This window comes from Quercus suber, unplaced genomic scaffold, assembly GCF_002906115.3.
Source record: "Quercus suber isolate HL8 unplaced genomic scaffold, Cork oak 2.0 scaffold_480, whole genome shotgun sequence".
NCBI classification, from domain to species: Eukaryota; Viridiplantae; Streptophyta; class Magnoliopsida; order Fagales; family Fagaceae; genus Quercus; species Quercus suber.
The window spans coordinates 593047-617458 of NW_027069931.1; the positions used below are offsets into that span (position 1 = coordinate 593047).

At 36.9% G+C, this 24412-nt stretch overlaps 1 protein-coding gene across 2 annotated transcripts; it reads right to left on the reverse strand.

Annotated features, from left to right (window-relative positions):
* Nucleotides 1–11166: 11166 nt before the first annotated feature.
* Nucleotides 11167–15317, reverse strand: LOC111996127 (uncharacterized). 2 transcript variants are annotated; one of them, XM_065762923.1, is made up of 6 exons: nucleotides 15015–15317; nucleotides 13375–13756; nucleotides 12598–12794; nucleotides 12363–12504; nucleotides 12114–12205; nucleotides 11167–11597 (listed from the first exon to the last, which is right to left on the reverse strand). In XM_065762923.1, exons 1-6 carry the CDS (start codon nucleotides 15083–15085, stop codon nucleotides 11564–11566), a joined length of 918 nt encoding a protein of 305 aa, XP_065618995.1. In that variant the 5' UTR covers nucleotides 15086–15317; the 3' UTR covers nucleotides 11167–11563. The 2 variants fall into 2 exon arrangements, with proteins under 2 accessions (XP_065618995.1, XP_023883836.1); XM_024028068.2 differs by having other exon boundaries at nucleotides 12046–12205; nucleotides 15015–15315.
* Nucleotides 15318–24412: the final 9095 nt, after the last annotated feature.

Here is a 24412-nt window from a genome sequence, read left to right on the forward strand (position 1 = left end):
ATCATCTCCACAAAGACAAAGCACATTTAAGTTATGTGCGGAGAAGGAGAAAGTTGACTTTAAAAATTAGTTGTGCTTAGATGTACTCACTAGGTGGAACTACACCGATATTATATTGGAGAAGGCTGAGAAGTATCGAAAGGCTTTTGAGAGATTGGAGGAAGATGATCCAAATTTTCTTATGACAATTAGAGAGGAGGCAAAGGAAGAAGGAAATGATAGATATGAGGTTGCTTGGGGAATGGATGATGTGGATTGGGAAAAGATTAGGATCTTTTTAAAATTTCTTAAAATTTTCTATGATGCAACCTTGCGGTTTTCGGGTGCTAATTATGTCACTAGCAATTCTTTTTTTTGGAGCTCATGTCAATTCATGACACAATAGAGTTGGAGCATGAAAAAAATAGTTATTTGTTGAGAAAAATGGCTGATTATATGAAGAAAAAATTTGAAAAGTATTGGGAGAACTTTGATAATATGAATAATTTGTTGTATGTAGGGTTAGTTCTTGATCCTCGATACAAGTTAAGGTATTTTGAGTACTGTTTTGGTACTTTGTATGAGAGGCAAAAGGCTGTTGATATGGTAGGAAGAATAAAGGCTGTTTTGGAGGACTTGTATAAATCTTATACTCAAAATCAAAAGGGGAGTAGTAGTGCTAGTGCTACTGCACAAGCCCAAGGCCAAAAACCAAGTGGATCAATGGAGGGAGATGATTCTAGTGTGGTTGATGCGAAGGCAATGAGGATGATGGGATTTAAGAAGCACTTGAAGGTTATTGATTCTTCAAATACCAAATCAAAGGTTGATAAATACTTGTTAGAGAGTTGTGAAGATATCTTCAATGATAATTTTGATATTTTGGCTTGGTGGAAGGTTAATTCCCCACGATACCGTGTGCTTTCAAGAGTTGCATGACATGTTCTTGCAATTTTGGTATCCACTGTGGCCTCAGAATCTGCCTTTAGTACGGTTGGTCGTGTACTTGACCCCTTTCGGAGTTCATTACCTTCACTTATGGTGGAAGCCCTCATTTGTGGTCAAAATTGGCTCCGTCCTTCATCGGCTCCAATCTGCCTTCGTGCTGCTATAGATGATGTTGAGGAGTTTGAAAAGCTTGATGGAGGTATAACTATTATTTGTTATATTAAAAAAATGACTTTCTATTTCTTTATTTATTAAAAACAAATTCTGCATGTCTATTATTATTAAAAAAAAAAAAAACTGAATGTCTTGGATTCTTGGCATATTTATTGTTTTATTGTATATTTTGCATGTCTACTTCTTCCTTTATTAAAAAAAACCTAAATGTCTTGGATTCTTGACATATTTATTGTTTTATTGTACAAGTGACTTTTATGTTTTTTTTTCATTTTTTGTTTTTAGAACTCGTGAGTGATGCTGCATTAACATCGAAACTAGGCATGTCCACACCAACACCTACTGATGTTGATGGTTGAAGATTGCTTTGTGCTCTTTGGACAGGTGGTATATTGGTATTGATGATGATATGTACACTTTTTGATATATACACTTTTTGCTATTAGACACTAGTAGACAGTGACCTACATATAAATATAGGCTTTGACAGTGGCCTATACATAATACATAGATAATATATGATATTAGACAATAGGCAATCATAGATAATATATGATATTAGACAATAGGCAATGACATATGACCAATTTATTTTGAGTCTTTGACCAAATATTAAATATGGACAGTGTATATGTTGACATTGACATTGACATATAGCCAATTTATTTTGAGTCTTTGGCTATAATGCTATTATGTAGGTATTTACATATGGAAAATATGTGGACAATGGCATATTACTAATGAAGTAATGAAATATGCACTAGTTATTTTATTTTGATTTGTACAATTTATTTTTTAATTTTGTTTGTATTTGATGGGTGCTTGTAACAAGTTATAGATTAGTTTGAGGCTTTGAGCACTAGAGCAATTTTTTGCTCTAGATTATTTCTGGATTTATGAATCTGTGTTGATAGGTTATGCTTGTGCAAATGTATTGTGGACAGGTTATATCATGTTGACAGATTATTTTTGGATTTATGAATATGTGATGTGTATTTTAATAAGTATAATAGAAGCTCTAAAGCAGGTTATGAATTTATGATAGGTTGTGATTTATGAATTTGCTATATGTGTTGTATTTTTGGATTTATGAATCTATAATAGGTTGTGATTATTTTTGAAGAATCTGCTATAATGTGTATTTCTGGATTTATGTTGAGCAAAAAGCAAGTTATGAAAAATGTAAGGCTGTGTTTGGTTTATGTAAAATATTTTCCGGGAAACATTTATTTTCTGGAAACGCTATTTTCGGGAAAGGAAAACGTATTCGGCTGTTTGGTTGTGCAATGGAAAATAGTTCAGAAAATAATTTTCGGTGTTTGGTAATATTCTAAAAATGCTATTTTCCTACAAATTTTTCACATTTTCTCAGCTATTTTCTTAGCATCCAAACAAATTTTATTACAGAAAATTTCAAATTATACACTTGACAACAAACCACAACTACGGATGTGCAAAAAACCCACCGACCCGTCAAACCCGACCCGACCTAACCCGACCCATTGGGTTAGGTCAGTTTTTAAGGCTTGGTGGGTTGGGTCGGGTTGGGTTACAAAAATTTTTTTTATAGCAGATCGGGTTGGGTTTGGGTCATAAAATTACAAACCTGCCAAACCCAACCTAACCCATCCATATTTAATAATTTAAAAAAAAAAAAAATCAGTTGTAGAGCAGCACTTCTTCGGTTCCTCCTACTAATACTAATTTAATATATATATATATATATACATAATATAATTAATAAAAATTTTAAAATAACCAGTTCTTCCTATCCTATATAAAAGCCAATCAGTTCACACAAACCCTAATAAATTACTATTGTTGTTTAGTCATTAGTGTTGTTTGCCTTTAGAGAGTTACATTGATACTAATCTTTAGGTTTTTTTTAATATATTAACATTTATATTTTTTTCTACTCAATTTAATAATAATAATAATAAAAAATTTGTCAAACCCATGGGTTCAACCCGACCCAACCCGACCCATGTGGGTTGGGTTGAGTTGGGTTGGGTTGGACTTATGTGATGGATTGGGTTGGGTTGAATTTTTTTGACACACCATGGTGGGTGGGGTCAAAAAATCCCCTCAACCCGATCCATGCACACTTCTACCCATAACCACCGAAATTTATACCCACCACCAAAACAACACCACACACCACCGAAACTCCAATTCAACCCACGGCGGCAAACTCCGACAATCAAAAGCCACAAAAGAAACAAAACCAAAGAAAAAAATCATCAAATTCGACCAGATCGTTGTGATGAGGTGATTGGGTTTGAAGGTGAAGGCGAAGGCGTGTGAGGCGACTGGGTTTGATCTTTGCTTGATCGTTGTAGTGCGATCAGCGCGATGCGACTCGCGGTTCGTGGGTCTGGGTTTGCGATCTTGGGTTTGACAATCTCGCAGGTGATGCGACAATCTTGGGTCTGGGTTCGCTCTCTCTCTCTCTCTCTCTCTCTCTCTCTCTCTCTCTCTCTCTCTCTCTATTTGCGCGTGAGTCCTTTCTCTCTCTCTCTTTGCATGTCTCCGAAAATGATTTGAAGGTAAAATTTTGGCTAAAAATAATTTTCGGGTCAAAGGCCTTAATTTTACGGTCAACTAAAATTCTTTTCCGGAAAATCCATTTTCCTGCACAACCAAACACGAGGAAATGTGTAAAAGATTTCCTGAAATGTTTTACACCAAAACAAATGCACCCTAAATTGCAAAGCAGTTGTGATTTTTTTTTTTTTTGGTAAAATGCTTTATGGATGTGTAAAAAGGCCCAAGAATGGCCAAAATAGGAAATGCCCGAATCTGGGCCAAAAGGGCCAAAAAGAAAGCTAAAAAAGGCCCAAAGATGGCCATTGCCAAAATAGAGAAGGCCTGAATCTGGTTCCTAACAAAAGCCCAAAACAGGTTTCTAAAAAAGACTAAATTAGAGCATAAAAGGGAGATTAAACAAGAGGCTTGAATACTGCATTTTTTTTTTTAAAAAAAGGCCCAAACAGAAAACTTTTGGAAAAAAAAAACCAAAGGTCCAACTAGCCCAAACTCCAGGCCCAAAAATTGAAACCGACCGAAACCGAAACAAACAAAAACCAACGGTTTTTAACTATTTCGGTCGGTTTTGGTTGAGACTTTTAAAAATCGAAAATTTCTGTTTTGGTGGCCGGATAAAAAAAAAAAAAAAAACCGAACGAACCGAACCAATTATAGCCCTAATCTCCTTTCTTTTTTCAAAAGCACATTATGGGGAGGGGGATGTTACTGAAGCTGTCTTATATGTTTTGAACTCAGGACATTTTCTAAAAAAAATGAACTTTACTCACATCTTACTTATACCAAAAAAGAAAATCCATGTCAGACTATCGACCCCTAAGTAACATGGTAAGTAGGTTAGTCCCTAAGGTTTTGGTCAATAAAGTTAAAACTATACTACCGAATGCTATATCCGATGCTTAGAGCACTTTTGTCCCAAATAGACTTACTTATAACAATAATTATGTAGCCTATGAGATGTTGCACAGGTTGAGAAATAGAAGGAAGGGCAAGATCAAGCACATGGCAGTGAAGCTAGACATTAGTAAAGCCTACAACCAAGTGGAATGGGATTTCCTATGCAGAATAATGTTGAAACTAGGTTTCAATGAAAGATGGGTTCATATGGCTATGTAATGTGTCTCAACATCAAGTTTCTCAATGTTATTAAATGGAGAGCCATGTGGATTTATCTCACCCTCCCGAAGAATAAAGCAAGGTGATTCTTTGTTACCTTACCTCTTCCTATTTTAAGGCTATGGACACACGATAGATTAAGGGTTTGCTGTCATGTCGAAATGGTGTCAGCATCTCCCACCTCCTCTTCGCCGACGACAGTTTATTGTTCAGTCAAGCCATACCTTCGGAGTGTACCTGACTATTGCACATCTTGGGTCGGTATGAGCAGGCTTCGAGCTAGGCCATCAATAGACAAAAAATTACTCTATTCTTCAGTCCCAATACCAGCATGGATCAAAGATAGGAAATCTGCCGCTTGTTCAATGCCCAAATCATCTCTAACTTTGAGAAATACCTAGGATTGTCGATGGTGGGGGTAAAACAAGGTTAACACCTTCAAAGACCTTCGTGAATGGATTGCCAAAAGAGTCACAGGGTGGAAAGAGAAGTATATATTGAAAGCAGTAAAGAAATCTTGATCAAAACAGTCGCATAAGTGATACCCACTTACTCAATAAGCTTGTTTAAATTACCCAAGGTGCTTTGTGATGATATTATCTCCATACTAGCAAAATATTGGTAGGGACAATCAAGCAATGAGAATAAAATTCATTGGATGAGGTGGAGTTGACTATGTGATCTGAAGGCAAAAGGTGGAATGGGTTCAGAGATATTAATGACTTCAACCTAGCGATGCTTGCAAAACAAGCGTGACGCTTAATCCATCATCATCACTCCCTGCTATATAGGGTTTACAGGGCACGTTACTTCCCTACCTACTCCTTCTTGGAGGCAAACTTGGGGAGTAACCCATCCTACATATGGAGAAGCTTATTACAAGCTAGGAATATTATACTGAAAGGCTCGATGTGGAAGGTGGGAAATGGTGCCACGATTGAGATTGAAAATCATCGATGGCTGCCTAGACCTCCATGTTTTCGGAGAGATGGACCTAGACCATGTATGGTAGTGGAGTTGGTGGATGAAGTAACTTGACAATGGGGTCGTGATAAGATTGCCTGCTGGTTTGAGCCCCACACATGCAGTGATATTTTACGCATCATCTTGAATAAGATGCATGCAAAAGATGCTCTGACATGGAAGGAGAACAAAAGCCAGTCGTTCACTGTAAAAAGCGTACAAGGTTGCGTACAAGGTTGTGTTGAGGCTTCAGTATCCATCATCAGGAGACCTCTCCTAATCATAAGCAGATGGATGGTTGTGGAAATCAATTTGGGCCCTCAACACCCCACCAAAGGTTCGTAACTTTCTATGGAGAGCATGTGCAAAAATCCTCCCTACTCGAGCTAATTTGCAAAAGCGAAGAGTGAAGGTGGAACCTCACTATGTGATATGTCGGCATTACAAAGAGACTGTTGGCCATATCCTCTAGGAATGTCCTCTAGCAAAAAATGTGTGGGCACTTGTTCGTGGAAAGGTTTAGAAGTGCAAGGCACATGCTCTAGACTTCTTAGAGGATTTGTAGCAAATGTGGTAAATGTGCCAAATGCCAAATATTTGGCACATTTACCACACTAAACAAAAAAATGATGCTTTATGAGATGTGCCAAATCTCAAAAATTATACCACATTGCTACAGTACCGTTGCAAGTTTGCAACGGTACGGACAGATGTGGCAAAAGTTTTAATGTTTTATATTCTTCTTTCTCTCTCCTCTTTCTTCATTTTTTCTTTTCTTTTCTCTCTCACTCATTGGCTCACATCAGACCCAGCTCTTCCCTTCTCTCTCACTCACCGGCTCTTTCTCTCACATCAAACCCAGCTCTTCCCTCAACAGAGAAAGAACAAAATGGGCGAGGCGCAAGCGGACCATCACCATCGTCACTCCGATCAAATCGCCACTCCGATCGGATCATCGGTCTTCTCTCATCGCCATCGCCACTCCGATTGGACCCAGCTCTTCTCTCATCGCCACTTCGATCGGATCATTGCCGTCGGAGGCGCAAGTGACATGGGCGAGGCCATTCCGATCATCGCCATCGTCATGGCCGCTCCGATCGATCGGATCATCGGTCTTCTCTCATCGCCATCGCCATTCCGATTGGACCCAGCTCTTCTCTCATCGCCACTCCGATGGGATCATCGCCGTCGAAGGCGCAAGCGGCATGGGTGAGGCCATTCCGATCATCGCCATCGTCATCGCCGCTCCGATCTCGCCAATCTCTCTCTCTCTTTTTTGGTGGTTGGTTGTTTTGATTATTGGTGGTTGGTGGTTGGCTGATTTTGGTTAATGGTGGTAGGTTGATCGGATTGTGGGTGTGAGATTTAGGGTGGGTGTGAGATTTGGGTTGATGGTGGTTTTTTCCTTGTGTAGGGGCTGATATTGGTTGTAGTGTTTGTTTGAGTTTTTTTTTTTTTTTTTGGTAGCAGTGGCTGATATTGGTGGTCAGTGGTTGATCTGTGGGGGGGTGGCCGGTGGTTGTGGGCTGTGGCGGTTGATCTGCGGTGTGGGTCTGTTGCTGTTGGTGATAATAATGGATGAGGGGATAATATATTATTTTAAGGGGTAGTAAATATTATTTTAATGTATAGGATTGAATTATAAAACATCTGATAAATGAGATGTTGTAAAATGATGTGGTAAAATAATAAAGTAGGTGTTTTATGTAGTAAAATGGCATGAATTTTGCAACATCTGATAAGGATGCTCTTAGTGCTAATCCGAAGCTTGTTGGAAAAGTTGACAAAGAAAGAGATGGAGCACTAGGCCATTACGTCATGGGCTATATGGAACGCAAGGAATAACTGGAACTTCGAAGACACTCAAGTGCACCCCGTGGTTATTCTTTGTGGGCCAACTTCTTTACTAGATGAATATCAGGCATTGGAAGCAAACCAAAGGACCCACCAGCTAGATTTTTTGAGTTGTATTTTACTGGTGTATGTCTTGTTCACATGCTTAAGCTAGTTGCTAAACCTATATTAGCCCATGGACCCTCTTATACTTATATTACTTTATTTCTTTTAATAAAATGATTCTACCCTTTTCAGTCAAAAAGGACCTATTAAGATTTAGGATTTTTTCCCCTTCATGTTCAAAAAATAAATTACAGTTACTACTTATCTTTAAATTTATCTTTTTTATTTGTTTAAAAAACAAAAATATATATTTCTAAATTATAATAGATGCAAATTATTAACCTTTACTTAAAAAATAAAAGAACCTCTAAGCACATACATGAGTGCACGCCTGCTTAGAGGCTATATTGAATAGCTTGTTTACGAATACACTAAACTTATGATGAGTAGAGCTATCCAAGCCACCAGCCCACCTGACCCACTCGATGTAACTGATTGAAACCAAATCACCCAATCCAACGACTCCAGCGGTTAACAGTAGGTCACTGCCTTCAAAAATCAATTATGGTGAGTCAAGTGTTGGCTCTCCTCCTCCAAAACCTGAGCCACATGATTCGATTGACTAACCCTTGAAAGAAGAACGATTCTACTCATATATGTTCAAATCTAGTGATGATATGGTATTTTATTGCTCAAATTCGATGAAGATATGGTGTTTTTTGCTTAGATCCAATGAAAATCTCAAGATTCTTGCTTAGATCCAGCAAAGATTAAGAGATCTTAGCCTAGATCCAACAAAGATATATAGATTGTCGCCCAATTTGCCATCAATGTTGATCCTTCATTAGCTTCGATTGAACCTAATTGTTGTGTGCTCGAGCCTGATTCAACTAGACTTGTGATTATTAACGGTCGATGGCAGGTCTTTCCTACCACTCTACATGAGCAGGTTGGGTCCAAGTTGAGTTAAAAATCGATCTGGACTGACTTGTGGACAACCCGAAAGATAAGTTTGGCTTGTTTGCTAAAAAAACAAACATAAACAAGTTTTTTCTCACAATCTGAGCTTGAGTTATTCTTAATCAGTTTTGTTGATTTATAATTCTAAAAAGGTTCCACGTTTCATAAAATGACACTCCCCTGTATATGTATATATATTAGAGCATCCGTATCAGATGTGGCAAAAATTATGCCATTTTGCCACACTAAAACCTTACTTTATTATTTTGCCACATTATTTTACAACATACCATTTGTCAGATGTTCTATACTTCAATTCTATACATTAAAATAATATTTACTACCTATTAAAATAATATATTAATTACTCACTCAAAAAATAAATAAAAAAAAAAACACAACAAATCTAAACCCATCAAATGTTTTCTTTTTCTTCACTTCTCTCGTCTGTCTCTCTCTCTCTCTCTCTGAACCTCTCGCCTCTCTTTCTCTCTTTCTCTGAACCTCTCGCTCTCTTTCTCTGAACCTCTCGCCTCTCTCTCTCTCTTTCTCTGAACCTCTCGCCTCTCTCTGATCTATAATTTCTCTCTTTTTCTCTGACCTTTCAGTCCATAACCTCTAATTCTCTCTTCGTCTGTCCGGTGGCATTGTGGTGGTAGGTTCACTGATTTCACCTTTGTGGTGGCCCCATGGTTGTGGGTTTTGTAGTGGGTTGGTTTTGATTTGGATCGGTGATAGAGGATATGGGTTTTTTGTGGGTGTGTTGGAGTTTNCACTCATGTATGTGCTTAGAGGTTCTTTTATTTTTTAAGTAAAGTTAATAATTTGCATCTATTATAATTTAGAAATAATATTTTTGTTTTTTAAACAAATAAAAATGATAAATTAAAGATAAGCAGTAACTGTAATTTATTTTTGAACATGAAGGGGAAAAAATATCCTAAATCTTAGGAGTCCTTTTTGACTGAAAAGGGTAGAATCATTTTATTAAAAGAAATAAAGTAATATAAGTATAAGAGGGTCCATGCTAATATAGGTTTAGCAACTAGCTTAAGCATGTGAACAAGACATACACCAGTAAAATACAACTAAAAAAATCTAGCTGGGTCCTTTGTTTGCTTCCAATGCTTGATATTCATCTACTAAAGAAGTTGCCCACAAAGAATAACCACGGGGTGCACTTGAGTGTCTTCGAAGTTCCATTATTCCTTGCGTTCCATATAGCCCATGACGTAATGGCCTAGTGCTCCATCTCTTTCTTTGTCAACTTTTCCAACAGGCTACGGATTAGCACTAAGAGCATCCTTATCAGATGTTGCAAAATTTCTGCCATTTTACCACATAAAACACCTACTTTATTATTTTACCACATCATTTTACAAATCTCATTTATCAGATGTTTATAATTCAATCTTATACATTTAAATAATATTTACTACCTCTTAAAATAATATATTATCCCCTCATCCATTATTATCACCAACAGCAACAGACCCACACCGCAGATCAATCGCCACAGCCCACAACCACCGGCCACCCACCCACAGATCAACCACCGACCACCAATATCAGCCACTGCTACCCACAAATAAGTTATCATTCTACCCTAACAAAAATTCAAAAATTACAAAACTTAAAATATTAAAAAAAAAAAAAACTTTTTTCTGTACCGGCCGGTACGCCCGGTACTGGCCGGTATTGCCCGAAATTGGCCGGTATGGCCGGTACATGGCCGGTACGGCCGGTATTTAAACCGGTACGAAACGTTAATGTTTCGATACCGGAATGCAACCGGTACGGCCGGTACCGGTACGGTATCGACTTCCTTGTTTCATATACATTATGACTTTCCTTAACAAAATTTAATATTTTAAAAACAAACTTCTACTCAATTCTTTATGAGTATAACTTATTTTTATTTGCGCTGCCGCTGGCTGAATGGTAATAGAGGAACGTTTTAAATTTTTTAATAGAGTATGAAGCCATACATTTTTTAATAAATAAGGTATTATTAAAAGAGGAAATATATCCGACACAAGTCAATCTCAACCAAAGTAATCAATAGATTTAATACCATAATGGTTGGTATGTATCAAACTGATACTAGATACTAAAGTTAGCTCAACTGGTAAAGTTTTTAATGGTTAAATAAGAGAAGCCGACGTCATAAATTAAAGCTCTCTAAAAAAAAAATTATTAAATTGGATAAATATACATGGTCTAATATTTTGGCTTATAAAACATTTTCGTTTCCTAACCAAATTGGAATGACCATTGGTACAATATTGACAACTTAGATCTCAACCATCAACACACCAACACATAGCAGCCGAAAGCTACAAACCTCCATTGAAATACAGATACTTGCAAGCATGCTTCGCTCCAGAAAGCAAGGTACTAAACATGAAAGATGCTAAAAAAATATATATGTTTTTTCACTTCTTTTTTTCTTAGATTTTGAATTTATACTTTATAGTCTATTTTTCCATTTGAGGCTCCAAATGGCCCAATAAATTATAAACAACTTCCCATTTTGGATATGTTTTTGTGAATGAAAGGTTAAATTCATATAATTATTTGAAATTATCAAGAAATATTAATATTTCATATATTATTTAGAATTACAAGAAATATTAATGTTTTGCGGTACAACCAGTCGATGTCGTTGTTATGCAATGTCTATGAATTGCAGTCCAGCGACATCATGACAGGGAAGAATAAGCAATGGAAATTCAATGGCATAAAACATTGACAAATTTCGGGAAAACATACCACCTTCTAATCAAAACTATAGAGAAGGAAGTGAATTGAAAACCCTCTCTCTAAGAATGGCTAGATTCCAACTATTCCTACGTTGTGTCACGCAAAACTTTAGAGCTGTCTCCACATTCTCAGTCTATGAAATTTAAACTTGTCAGTATCAATTTCCTTGCAGTTCAAATAACTTCAGTTTTGAACAAGCCAACTTTGCTCCTCAAGCTCAATATCTCATTATTGCCTCACAGATAACCTCTCTGATAAAACAAGTGAGAAAGAAAACACAGATTAGTTGGTAATCAAATGGAATTTCTAGTCATAGCTAGTACATCCAACCAACCAGAATCAAGATAAGATACAATGCACACATGCAAAATAACAATCAAAGATTTTTTATAAAAAAAAAATATTGTATAAATTTCTATTCAAGGAAAAAAATGAACATGGAACATTGCAGCCATTTTTTTTTTTCAAGTAATAAGAATATCCACAACTTACTTTATTTTTTCAAATTGGACACCAATTTCTAGGCAATACCAAAATTCCAAAACAACATGGGGGGAAAATGCTAGAATTGAGGGACATATTGTGTAGATAGCTGATGCAATTCAAAGCATGTGCACAAGATGTCCTAACAAAGCTAAAAACTGCATATACTTCAGATATAACCATTTTCAAAATGAGACAACTAGGAGGCCAACATACTTATAAGTTCATAGGTAACAATCATTGTTGTTCCATAGAGTGACATATTTAAGAATCGAGGTCCAAACCCTCTATAGAAGCCCTGCCATCCATCTTCCTTAAGGAGCGTCCTCATTGTCTTGAGTACTGATGGTCTTCCGGCCCCAAAATTATCCATGACCTTCAATGTAAGTGAGCCAAATTCAATATAGTTTATATTAGAGTTTTTCCATGTATGAAATATTCAACAGGTTGCACCAAACATGATACATAAAAGGGTAAGTTCTTTATCCTTTGGAGCTGGCAATGGAAACAGAGGATCACACACATTACTTTACCTGCAATCGTGTCTTTACAGTGTCAATGGGAGTAGTGATAACAGATGAACAAGCACCAGCAACCATTCCTGCTGTTGCCTGAACCGTCACCATCTCTATATGAGATGGTTTTTTGTCCATATCATCTTTGTAGCCCAAGCTCCTGAAGTGATAAGAAATGTTAAAGAGGAGAACACATTAGTCTACATTTTAACTGTGAAGGAATATGATAGATCACTGGAACATTAAGAGGAACCTCCAAATAATGTGTTGGGCAGCTCCATAGGCACCCCACCAAAGTGCAGATGCTGGGGACTGCGTCAGGGCTGTCAATCCAAAGCCTCTATACATACCACGGAACCCTTCAGCCTTAATCACTTTACACACCACATCATATGGTCCATTGCAGACTGTAGTCCCAGGAAGCCCTTGTACCATTAGTCTCTGGCAGATCTGAGAATGCATCACTTTCAATTATAAGTCATTGCAATGGGTTCCTTTGGTGCGCTTAACTCTCAAAAAACCAAAATGCTTTATTTTTATAGGTAAATGGTATAAACATAAAAACTATGGTTAATACAAGACATTTACCCAAAATGTTTCATTCGAATCCAAACACTGGCCTCTAACTACCAAGCTCACAAGAGACACATTGTTTTAATAATCCAATCTAAACTGGATAAGTTTTAATGCATTTGAGGCCAATAATAAAAGAAGAAGAAAAATTTCCACAAGTTTTGGACCTTTGGATCTAAGCCACAGTGCATAAAATAGTATAACACATAAAATATTGGCACAAAAAATTAGCAAATAGTTTATTTAGCTCACTCACTTGTATGCACAATGGGATCAAAACAACTCAGAAAGTTTATGAGCTGTGACATTAGAATTGTAACAGCCATCAAGTAACAAGAAAAAATACATTATGGGCATGCCTAGCCATTTTTCCCCTTCCAAACATCTTTCCCATATTTCTAGATTAGGAAGATGACACAAAAGGAGTGTATATAATGGAAAGAATAAGTTCACCTACCACATCCAAAGGCACATAGTAGGCACAAGACACCAAACTTGACATCATTCCTGCCACTCCATTTGCAATCCCGACACGCGATGATTCAGCCATATCTAAACCTTCAGTATATTTTAACATCATATCTTTTGATATTTCAAGTGATGTCAAAGCCAGGACTCTACCAGGCAATGATCCAACAGCAGAAGTGCCAAAACCTCTATAGAGGCCCGGGATACCATCAGTCTTCAATATATGTTTAAATACTGAAATTCCGCGCATGCGAGAAAGACCAGAACCAGCTACTTGCATTCTAGTCTTTACAACTGCTGTAGGATGTAACAAGGCTGTCTGAGCAGTAAAGAGGATAGCTCCAATGATATGAAACTTTGTCTTGTCCAACCTAAAGTGCGGCCAATAAGATTATAAAAAAGAATTATTTTTAGACCAAATTTGAGCACATTAAATGACTTCCCACATATAAAAGATATGCAATGTAAAATCAGGATAAAAAAGAAACTCTAACTGAACTGCAAAAGAAATGGTTGTTGGTGGCTGAGCTTTTTTTCAATTTTTCCTGGGTGGTCACAGACTTGTTGTACAATGGCAAATTGCAACAATCATAGAATTCAAAGTGGAGAGAAAAGTATTTAGTTACAAAGCACAAAATCAAGCATTCATCCTTCCCAACTGCATTCTTGAATTGTTTCACTAACTAAAATTGGCAAACCATATATAGACCTAAAAATTACACCATAAAATTAATAATTCCACAAAGCTGCACGCATCACAAAACTTCATGATCAAGGTGCCTCCTAATAAATGACCACTTATTCCAAAAAAAGAAGAAGATCAATAAGTGAATTTTGGCTCCAATGGGAGTAATGGGAGATTCAAACTAGCGGACTTCACTTCATGAGGTCTAGTCCTCGGTCGATTGTGGTACCGTTGAGGTTTCTTATTAACTCACAATTCAAAGTGACATGCATAAGCAACTACTCTTGATTAGAGGCAAAAATAAGACCATTCAGCGTGGTTCACGGAAAGTAACAATCAGCATAAAAAATTTGCTTCTTAATATCTAACAGAACAACACATGTAGCTCAACCGACACTTCCTAATGTTTCCAATGAAGACATCAGAGTTCAAAAATCACCCCCCCCCCCTTCCCCAACCACGAATTATTAAAAAGAAAAAAACATCTATTTGGTCCGTGCAAAAATGCAAATGCAGATGAAATAATGCAACAACCAGCTAAGATCAAATGAAACCTTTTAGAACAAAAGGAAATGACTCGTTCACAGAAAAGTTGTTGTGTTTGTGTGTGTATATACATATACATATATACATATATATAAACCCTCTAATCCAAATTACACGTTCTAAATTTAGATGAATTGTCATGTTCGTCCTTTTTTTTTTTAAATCATTTTTGTCGAGTTGAGCCACAATGAACGGAATGATCTTTACATGAACATTAAAATTTAAGGATTAAAATGATCAAAAAAAAAACTTACGGGCCAAAATGACAATTCAACGTGTAATTTCATACTGGACCGAACAGTGGCAAAATGGGAAGAAAAAAAAAAGGTGTAATTTCATCATTTGGATTTTAGGGGCGGAAAAAAAGAAGAAGAGAGAAACGAAATGAAAAGAGAAACCTGTCCCAATTGATATCGGTGTCAGCAAGGGCCAAGGCAGGAGCAGTTGTAGCCTCGGCTTCCATGGCCATCGTACTTTATGGCTTTTATGCCACTGTTTGGGGTTTCTACTTTGTCTGCAATGACCTATACTGATATTTTGAGGATGTGTGTGTTTTTTCAGACTTTGACTCCGTGTTTCCTTTTATATGTAAAAAGAGTTTTTGAGAAAGTTCCAGTCGGTTTGGAATTTGCAGGGGAGACGGGATGGGAGAGCTGGTGGAGCCTGGAGAGAGAGAGTACATAATAGCGTTGAATTTTAAAAAATTAAAAAGCGATAGGGTAACGGATTACGGACATGTAGCTGTATCCCCATCTATTTTACTCTTACTAGGGCTTTTGCCGAAGCCCAATCAGTCAAATACTGGCATTCCCTATCTTCCATGTGCTTCATTTGAGGCTTTGAGCCCAAATATAGTTGCCCTTTTTTCCCATATTCACGAACCACTTATATTTATTAATCTTTTTTTTTTAATAGAAAAAGTTGGAAATTTTTGAGAAACCCAAAAAAAAAAAAAAAAAAAAACACTCATGGGGAGGGAAAAATTTAAATTTAAACAAAACAAATTCAAATACACCAAAGGTGTACCGAAGGGTCTGTTTGAAAACGACTGAATAAATTGAAACTGAAAACTTTTTGTTAAAAATACTGTAAAAAAAACTAGCTAAATAGTATAATAGGACCAAAAATAGTACCAAAAAGTGCAATAAGACTCATAAATAATATAAAAAAGAAGCTAAAAATTCAAACAAGTTGAAGCTTGCATCACATCCCAAATGGGCTCTCAATCTCTCAAATTACAATAATCAAATATATTTAGAAAAGAAAAACAAGGAACAAAATGAAAAGCAACACTTCTATCCAACAAATTATGCAATAAAAAATTATTTAACTTTAAGGATAAATCATTCACATCCTTTAAAACTTCAACATTTTGATACCGTCAAAGATACTACATAATACAATGTGATACGGCCCTCCAAAAAATTATATTTCAGTCTAAGTAACAAATATATTAATAACTCTCTGTGGCATAACCCATTAGAGTCCAAAGGGACAATCCACCAACTCTCCACTCTTTTTACACTAACAACACGAATCCAAAATAGTCATACCTCACTTGTGGAGATTCTCTATAGACAAAATATTGCCTGAGGAAGCAATCCAAAAAAAAGTAGGCAAACCTAAGAGGGACTTACGAACACCACACCACTTTTCATTATTATTATTATTATTATTATTTGAGAATCAGCATTATGATTATTTTGTGTTCACATCATTGTCTTTATCAAACGATAACTAAATAATAATGATCGTTTTGAGGAAATAGTTTTTCAGTTTATGCATTTGTGGCCATTAGTAAGAACAATGTGACATGAAATTGTGAGGTACAATTAATTTTTTTAACCGCCATTTGATCTTATCTAACTATATTTTTTAAGTTTTCAATGGCAATACTTGGTATAAACAATATTTCATGTTCATATCACTTTAAATATTAACCAAAAAAAAAAAAAAAAAAATGATTTGATGAAATGAATACATTTGAAAGTTCAGAAGGATTTAATTAAAATCAATAGTTAATACCGCCAAATTCCACGTTTTGATAAATATAGGCATAATTTGGGTGTGTAATTTTTGAATAGTAAAAAATGTTATCACACCATTTAAAAAACAATGCATCATTGTTTTGCACACGTAAAGAAACAAACAAAAGTTAACATGGGATCAATAGTGCTCGTTTAAATGGCAAAATTTGCCAAACAGTATAATTCTGGAAAAGTTTTAGGTGGATGGCTTGCGTTCAAACTTTATTAGTTAGTTGGACTGTTTTTTGAAGTTGAGTACAGCAAAATCGACTTCCAGCCAAAATCGAGTTTACCATACTCGACTTCCTACCAAAAATTAGCTCTAACATGGATTAAAAAAAAAAAAGAGGAAAAAGCCACGTAGACTATTGAAAGTCGAGTATAGCATACTCGACTTCCAGCTAGTAAATTACACCACCCTATCTCAGTTATGCGAGCACGGTAAAAAAAAAATTAAATGGAACTCAAGTCTATCAAACTTGAGTTCCAATAAATTTTACACCAACCTCAACCGTCTCAGATATAAACTCTTTGATACACTTTTCACCTCCATCTCACTCAACTCTCACTTCTCCAAGCTCTCTCCCACACCTAAACTCCCCTTTCACACACATTAATCATTCTACAAATCTAAAAAGCTTTTCTTCTTCTTCAATTTGTAGGTAACTATACAAAACTTTTTTTTTTTTTTTTTTGTTATTCCTGGCTAATATGTATACTCACTTTTTTCATTTGTAGATATATATTATACAATATTATACACATCACTTTTATTGTTGATGAGTAATATGTTTGTTTGTAATAGTAATTTATCATTATTATTATTATTATTATTATTATTATTGTTTTTTTGTTTGTTATTTGTGCTTGTAATGGTGTTATTTTGAAATATGCAATGAGTTTTTCTTTGTAATGTGTTGTTATGTATAATGCGAATGAATGGGTAACATGTTATTTATTTGCAATGTGTTGTAATGTGTAATAGTTTGTTAGTTGTAAGGTGTAACGATATTATATTTTAAGGTAGCGAACCATGTAAAAATTTGTCTGAGTTTAAAAATTCGAATTTTTGCTTGGAAGAGAATCAAATCTCAATTGTTTATAATTGTTTGGTGGACCTATACAATGTTATCTTATATTTGGCTTGAGGCAATATTTTGTAGTTCATATCGAATAAAGGTGATATATTCGTCACTAACTTTTAGTAAACTTATTTGACTTATAGCTTGTATGAGTTCAATTGATTTATATATATTATGGTGGGAAGCCCCACAGTGATATGACTTATGGAGTGACATATGAAGGGTCAGGTAAAAAGTTAGAGATTATTCAGCTAAAAAGACAGCAGGAGATCAATTTGAAGAAGTTGAAAAAGAAAATTATTAAAGAGTTGGATTTGGACTGTCAGTTGCATGACATAAAAATTATATACCGTGCTCTTCATGCAGTGTTCAGTGACCGTATTGTCTTCACGCCTATTGAAATAAAAGGAGACAAACGTGTTAAGATTATGTTTGACAGGATAAACTCTACACCTCGGTTAAAAACTGTTGAGTTGTATATAAGTGTGGAGCCTTGTATAGAAGTTGGCAGTGAAGATGTACAACAAACAACTTTGGAGGGTGGTGGCGGGGAAGAATTCCAATCATTACATGCGAACAGTCATTCAACTCTTATCCTGTGCAGCATAGTTAGGGGTTATACACTACCATGTCAAGAGGCACCAACTCCAATGGAGGTTTGCGGATCTAGTTATCAACAATAATGTATTCAATCTCTAGGGGGGAAGATGAAGACGAAGACGAAGACGATGTTGATCATGGTAGAGATGAGTATGAAGAGATGATTGGGATAGATGACTTTCACGAGTATGTTGATCACTATGAAAATGTTGACAATGTCCGTCATGATGTTGTGGATGATCATCATGATGATGCTATAGAGTTTCAAGATGATACAGGTGATGGTATAAGTGTGCAGCATGTTACAACTACAGTCTCTGCATATGAAGCTCATGGCCCGTCATTCCATGCAAACACTTGGAATAATATAGTTGATCCTTCAAATGTAGATACCATTTTCATCAAGTTGGGTGCGGGGAGTGAATTTTAGAAAGAGGCGGTGAGGCAAACATTAATAGTTTACTCAATGGACAATAATAAGAATTATATAACTGAGTGTTCCAACTAGCAAAGATTATGTGTGAAGTTTGTGAGAGTGTCGTTTTCTTCAGCACAACGGCCCAAGGATCCTGGGCCAAATAATTGTTCTTGGTGGACTGGGTTTGGTTCATCGCAGCTAAAAGGCTGTTTAAGAACCAAGTGGTGCACAAAGCAAGTTTCCTACAACACAAATAAACTAACAAGCGAAAATATATGTATTGAATGATAGCTCAAACAGCAAAGAAATGCGCAGCAATAAAAATACAGTAAAACAGGGGTTAAGGATCCTTGAATTAATGAGAGGCATTTTATTAATTTTCTTTGGTTATGATTACAGTGTGCTCACTAATACTTGATACAAGGTTCAACTAAGTTCAAAAAATACAGACTTTGATGGCTATTTAAGCCTCTAAGACTTGTAAAATTTGAATCATTTGGATCCGAGTATGTGCTATAGTGGCTGTCTCTGAGATACCAAGAGAAAATTCCTCTGTTTTTCCTTGAACTTTATAGAGTTTCTTTCTAAAGCTCTATCTTTTCTAAGAATCCAGAAAAATGGCGATGAATGAATGAATCTCAGCATGGGTTTCTCCTTCCTTTTATAGTGCGACTCTAGGGCTCCGGGGTATCAGTAATTTCTCTCTTTTGCCCCTCAGAGCTCATGCTGTGTTAGTTTATCCAGGGGCTGGTCGTTTCCTTTTTTCTTGAAATTTCTTCCTTTTGGTGCTACCAAGCTGAAAGCCTCTAGTTGATTTTCTATTTCAAGATCCCCTCAGGTTGCTGATCTTAGCTATTTGACCCTTTTTCTTCACTTTTCCAACTTTTGGTTGTAGTCCATCCTTGTCATTTTTCCCTAAACAGTTGGAATCTTTTACTGCTGGGTTGAAAGCTCCTTTCCAATCACCTCTACTTATGGTTTTCTCATTCTTGGTTCATTGAGGCACAACTCTTTCGTTCATGAATGTTTGCTTTGTACTTTCTGATCCTTCACTGCATGACTGGGCGCTTGAGACCTGCCTGCCCTTCGTCCTTTGTGTTTTTTTTCTTTGAGCCGTTTCGTTCTTACTTAAACTATGTTAAGCGTCCTAGAGATCCCAGGACTCTGGTAACCTTAGGGATCCCAACCCAGCTTTTCCTATTGGTCTTACTGATTTTGGCCGGCTGGGCCTTTCCTTTGCTTCATGGACTTTAAAGCCCGTTCCTTCATGAGTCTTTGGATCCCAATTCTTTGGACTTCTCACCCTTTTCTTCTTTCTTTTCCTCTTTTCTTTATTACTTGAGCCCAGCTCCTTTATTTTCCTACCTTCATTTCCCTTGAAATTAGCCCAATATGTTATTTCTTTGGGCCTTGGGCTGTGATTAATTTTGAACCTCAACAAAGTTCGCAAATGAGTCATGTGCATGGAAAGTTCGAGCATTCTTGCAATAGAAGCTTAACGGATTATGGGCCGTCACAGTATACGACAATCCTCACACTTGTCAGTTAGTTGGGGTGAACAAAAATGACAGAATGATGGATTCGAATTTTCTTGCCAAAGAATTTCATAAATATGTACTTGCATATCACACCAGCAAAATAAAGGATCTCCAAAATCTAATGAAGGAAAGGTTTAACCACGATATATCGTACTACAAGATATGAGATGTGAAACAAAAGGCTATTGCAAATACACACAGGAATTAGGAAGAGCCGTACCAAAAGTTGCAGAAGTTGTTGTTGGCATATAAGGATAGTGATCCAGCTACACAAATGTCTTTTCAGTCGATCAATAGGGACATACTGGGTACTATTATATTCAAGTATGTGTTCTAAGCTTTCGCTGCTTCCATTGCTGGATTCATACATTGGAAGCCAGTAATTAGTATTGATGGAACTCGTCTTTATGGAAAATATAGAGGAAAGTTGTTGATTGCAATGGCTACTGATGCTAATAATGAGATTTTTCCGCTTACCTTTACGGTTGTGGATGATAAGATGGGGGCCAATTAGGGATAGTTTTTATCTTGCCTGTGAATCGCAATACGGGATGTGGTACTCGACTCCAACATTTGCATAATATCAGGCCGCCATAGAGGTATAATATCATCAATTGCACAGCGGCCCAATGATTATGTTTCGGTATATCATAGATATTGCATTAAACATGTGGCCAGCAACTTCAACACTCAATTTAATGACAAATTCTTAAAGTCTTTGACCTTGAAAATAGGATACGTGCATCAAGATTGTAAACTTGAAAATATATTGGATTGCCTTTAGGAAGTTGAACTCAAATTCAGTAAGGAACCTAATCCCAATATAGTAAAAAAGAAGCCGTACTCCTATCTAATGAAGGAGGGTCTGAGGATGTGGACACTGTCACATAATGGTAGACACTGTTATGGGGCAATGACTACCAATATGTCTAAGTGTTTCAATGAAGTTCTAAAAGGTGCACGTGGACTACCCATATCTACATTGGTTGACTATATTTGGTGCAAACTTGTCGCCTATTTCTATGATCGACGCACTAAAATATTGGGTGGAGCGTGAGCGTTTGCATCTTGTGGCTGCTCAACTTGGTCACGTTGCCCTTGCTCAACGCCATTGTCATGTGGATACATGGCTTGTGGAACATGTATCAAGGTAGAGGAGGTAGGACGTGATTGTGTATGACTTGGTTTGGTAGACATAAGCTCAATGTAGGGTGTTTGAAGGCTAGGGGTTGGTATAATTGTTTGGGGGAGCTATAGGATGGGGCCATGGGTGAGTTGTGGTCAACAGTGGTGGTGTGTAAGGAGGACTCAAATTCAGCATGGGTAAACTACAAAGGAGATCCAGTGTCAATGGAAGGGATGGGTGGCATGGAGGCTCGGTTGTGTCCTGAAGGGTGGATACAGGTGGAACAGGGGTCTCATGGGCCAAAGGAGGGGTGGGGGCAAGTCGATGAAGTGTCACTAGAGTAGCTAAGCTCGTACTGGGCCCTACATGTGGTATTTTAGTCTGGTTTGCTACTTCGTCATTGGCTGGCACATCGATATGATCAACCTCATCCACATCCTCAAGGGCCTTCTTAATGAACTTGTATTTGTAAGATTCTTCATTAAACCAGTTGAGGATAGCCAGTTGGGTTGCAAGCTGTCATTAAATCACCGGCATTATTAAGTATGACACATACATAACGTCAAACACAACATGCAAAACAAAATAAATTTATGCATATTACCAAAATTTCCATCTTAGCGCTAGTGCAGTTGATATACAGTCAAGTGATCCTACGATACCACACCATATATGGATAATGACGTGACATCACCTTCTCCATCTTGAGTGCATTACAAACGTACTCGTCACAATCATTCCACTTCTGAATATGGACTGCATGTTCCACCAACCAATTTTTCTCTACCTTGCCCCTTGCATCTATTTTGTGTAAATCGTGATTGGTATTAGCTTCTCTGGGTTGTTCCAGCTTTAACCCAAACTGTCGTAGGACATGATCGAGTAGGTGGAGCTCTACAAGCCAAAAACATATAAGTGGAACGGTCTACCTCCACATGTTACTCCTTTCGATGTGAAAACTAGGACGAAGGTGGCTCAAGTCATTTCCATATGGCTCCCACTTAACCTACAAAAGCCACCAAGTAAAGCAACCACATTCGGAAATTTTCCCATAATTTGCATAACAAGTAGCACAATAGTGGGCAATGAAAAACTTTTTGAAGTACATGAGATGTTATGGACGTATAAATACAAGTATTATACTTGGTCAGGTCGTGTCGTGGCAATTTGATTGCAATATGCGGAAAGCATGTGCGTGGGAGCATTCTTTGTACACATCGCCCCTGCCCACCTACAACCAGATAACATCGCATGGTCATTAGTCATTTACGTAAAAAAATGTGGCATAATACATGATAGCACACTAATTATGCAATATATACTTACTTTATAGCAAGAGGAATTAGTGGTAGTGGTGGACCATAAACAACCTCAGGTTGGGGCACCATCTGTTGGGACATATGTGGGAACCTAACATATATCCACAATTGGACCAAAATCAATGGTCTGCCAATTTGGTTTGCCTTCTTGTCGGTTGCATTGCACAGTTGTCTGTACAACCATAATAAGGCTACACTACCCTAACTATACTTGCATGGATTACGAAGGTTCTGCATGAACTCTAATCACATGAAATGGACCCTATCTTCGGACTTGTTAAGAAATACTATATCCCTTAGTAGGGCTAGTATATAGCAGCGAGCGTACTGATGAACTTGAATTTCATTGGCATCCGGAGGCAGTGGTTGTCTGATTCGGTCGACAAGTGCGGGTATCAGAATCCTTTGACCTTTTAGCACAGTTTGACGGCCATTTGGAATTTGAATTCCAAGCATTTCAGCACACATTTCTATCTAAGTTCTTTTAGTAGGCCCCACCATTGCCTCACCCTTGATGGGCAACCCCATGTTAACTTCCACATCTTGCAATGTGATTGTCATCTCACCATGTGGTAGGTGGAATGTTTGGGTTTTTGGGCGCCATCGCTTTACAAATGCAGTGATCAATGTACGGTCAAGCTATATGGATGGGACCAAGTGCAAACCTTTTAGACCAAGCAACCTCACAATGGTAAGGACACGATCATCTACCATAGGACCTCGAAGTATCAACTCTTCATAGTGACTTCGACAATCCAACGTGCTAGGAGGATCCTGCAAATATTATAATAATAGATAAAAATCTTATGCAAATATTTAGTATTTATGGCTAATTAGAGTTGTGACATGAATGCATAGTACAAGAAAACTCATGCAATTACCTGTCCCCCAGGGTTCCACAGTAACTCAAATCAATGTTTAACTTGTTCTGTCAATATACTATGATAAATGGGTCCATGATCTATCGTCGTGCTGCAAAAAGTTTGTGTCATATTAGCTATAAATAATAGGTTTGTGTAATGTGCAATATTGGTTAGTGACATTGAATATAAAGAGACTTACACCATATATGGTTTAATATTGTGACATTGAAAATCCAACTAAACTTGATCAAATAGATATATGATATATCACAATCCAATGATCAAAATCTATAATGAGGTCTCCCATAAATAGATAAAATCTAAGGTTGAAGACAATAAAAAAAAATCTTATATTTTCCAACAATTTCATACCCACCAAAAGCCAAAACGTGTGTGTATACTATATACAAATAAGGTAGTCGGTATTTTGGAGTTGGGTATGGTACAACATGGAACAAGAACATGTTCAAGAGAGGCACATCACATAGAAAAGAATGGTAAGGAAATTCATACTGGGTAGTCTCTAAGCAATTTGTAACAATTGATGTGTTATTGTGCTTTGGAATTGACTTTTCTATCTGGGTTTCATTAGAAACCAATTGGCTGGTAGATGGTGAAGTAGTGGAACTGTAATTATCTGAGCGACATTGACAAATAAAAACTAAACCCAAATCAAATAAAACCTAGATTTTTGAATTGCTAAACCTAAAAAGCAAATCAAAACACATTTCAGCCAATAAATAAAGAGAAAGAAATTGTGCGCGCAAGAGAGAGAGAGAGAGAGAGAGAGAGAGAGAGAGAGAGAGAGAGAGAGAGAGAGAGA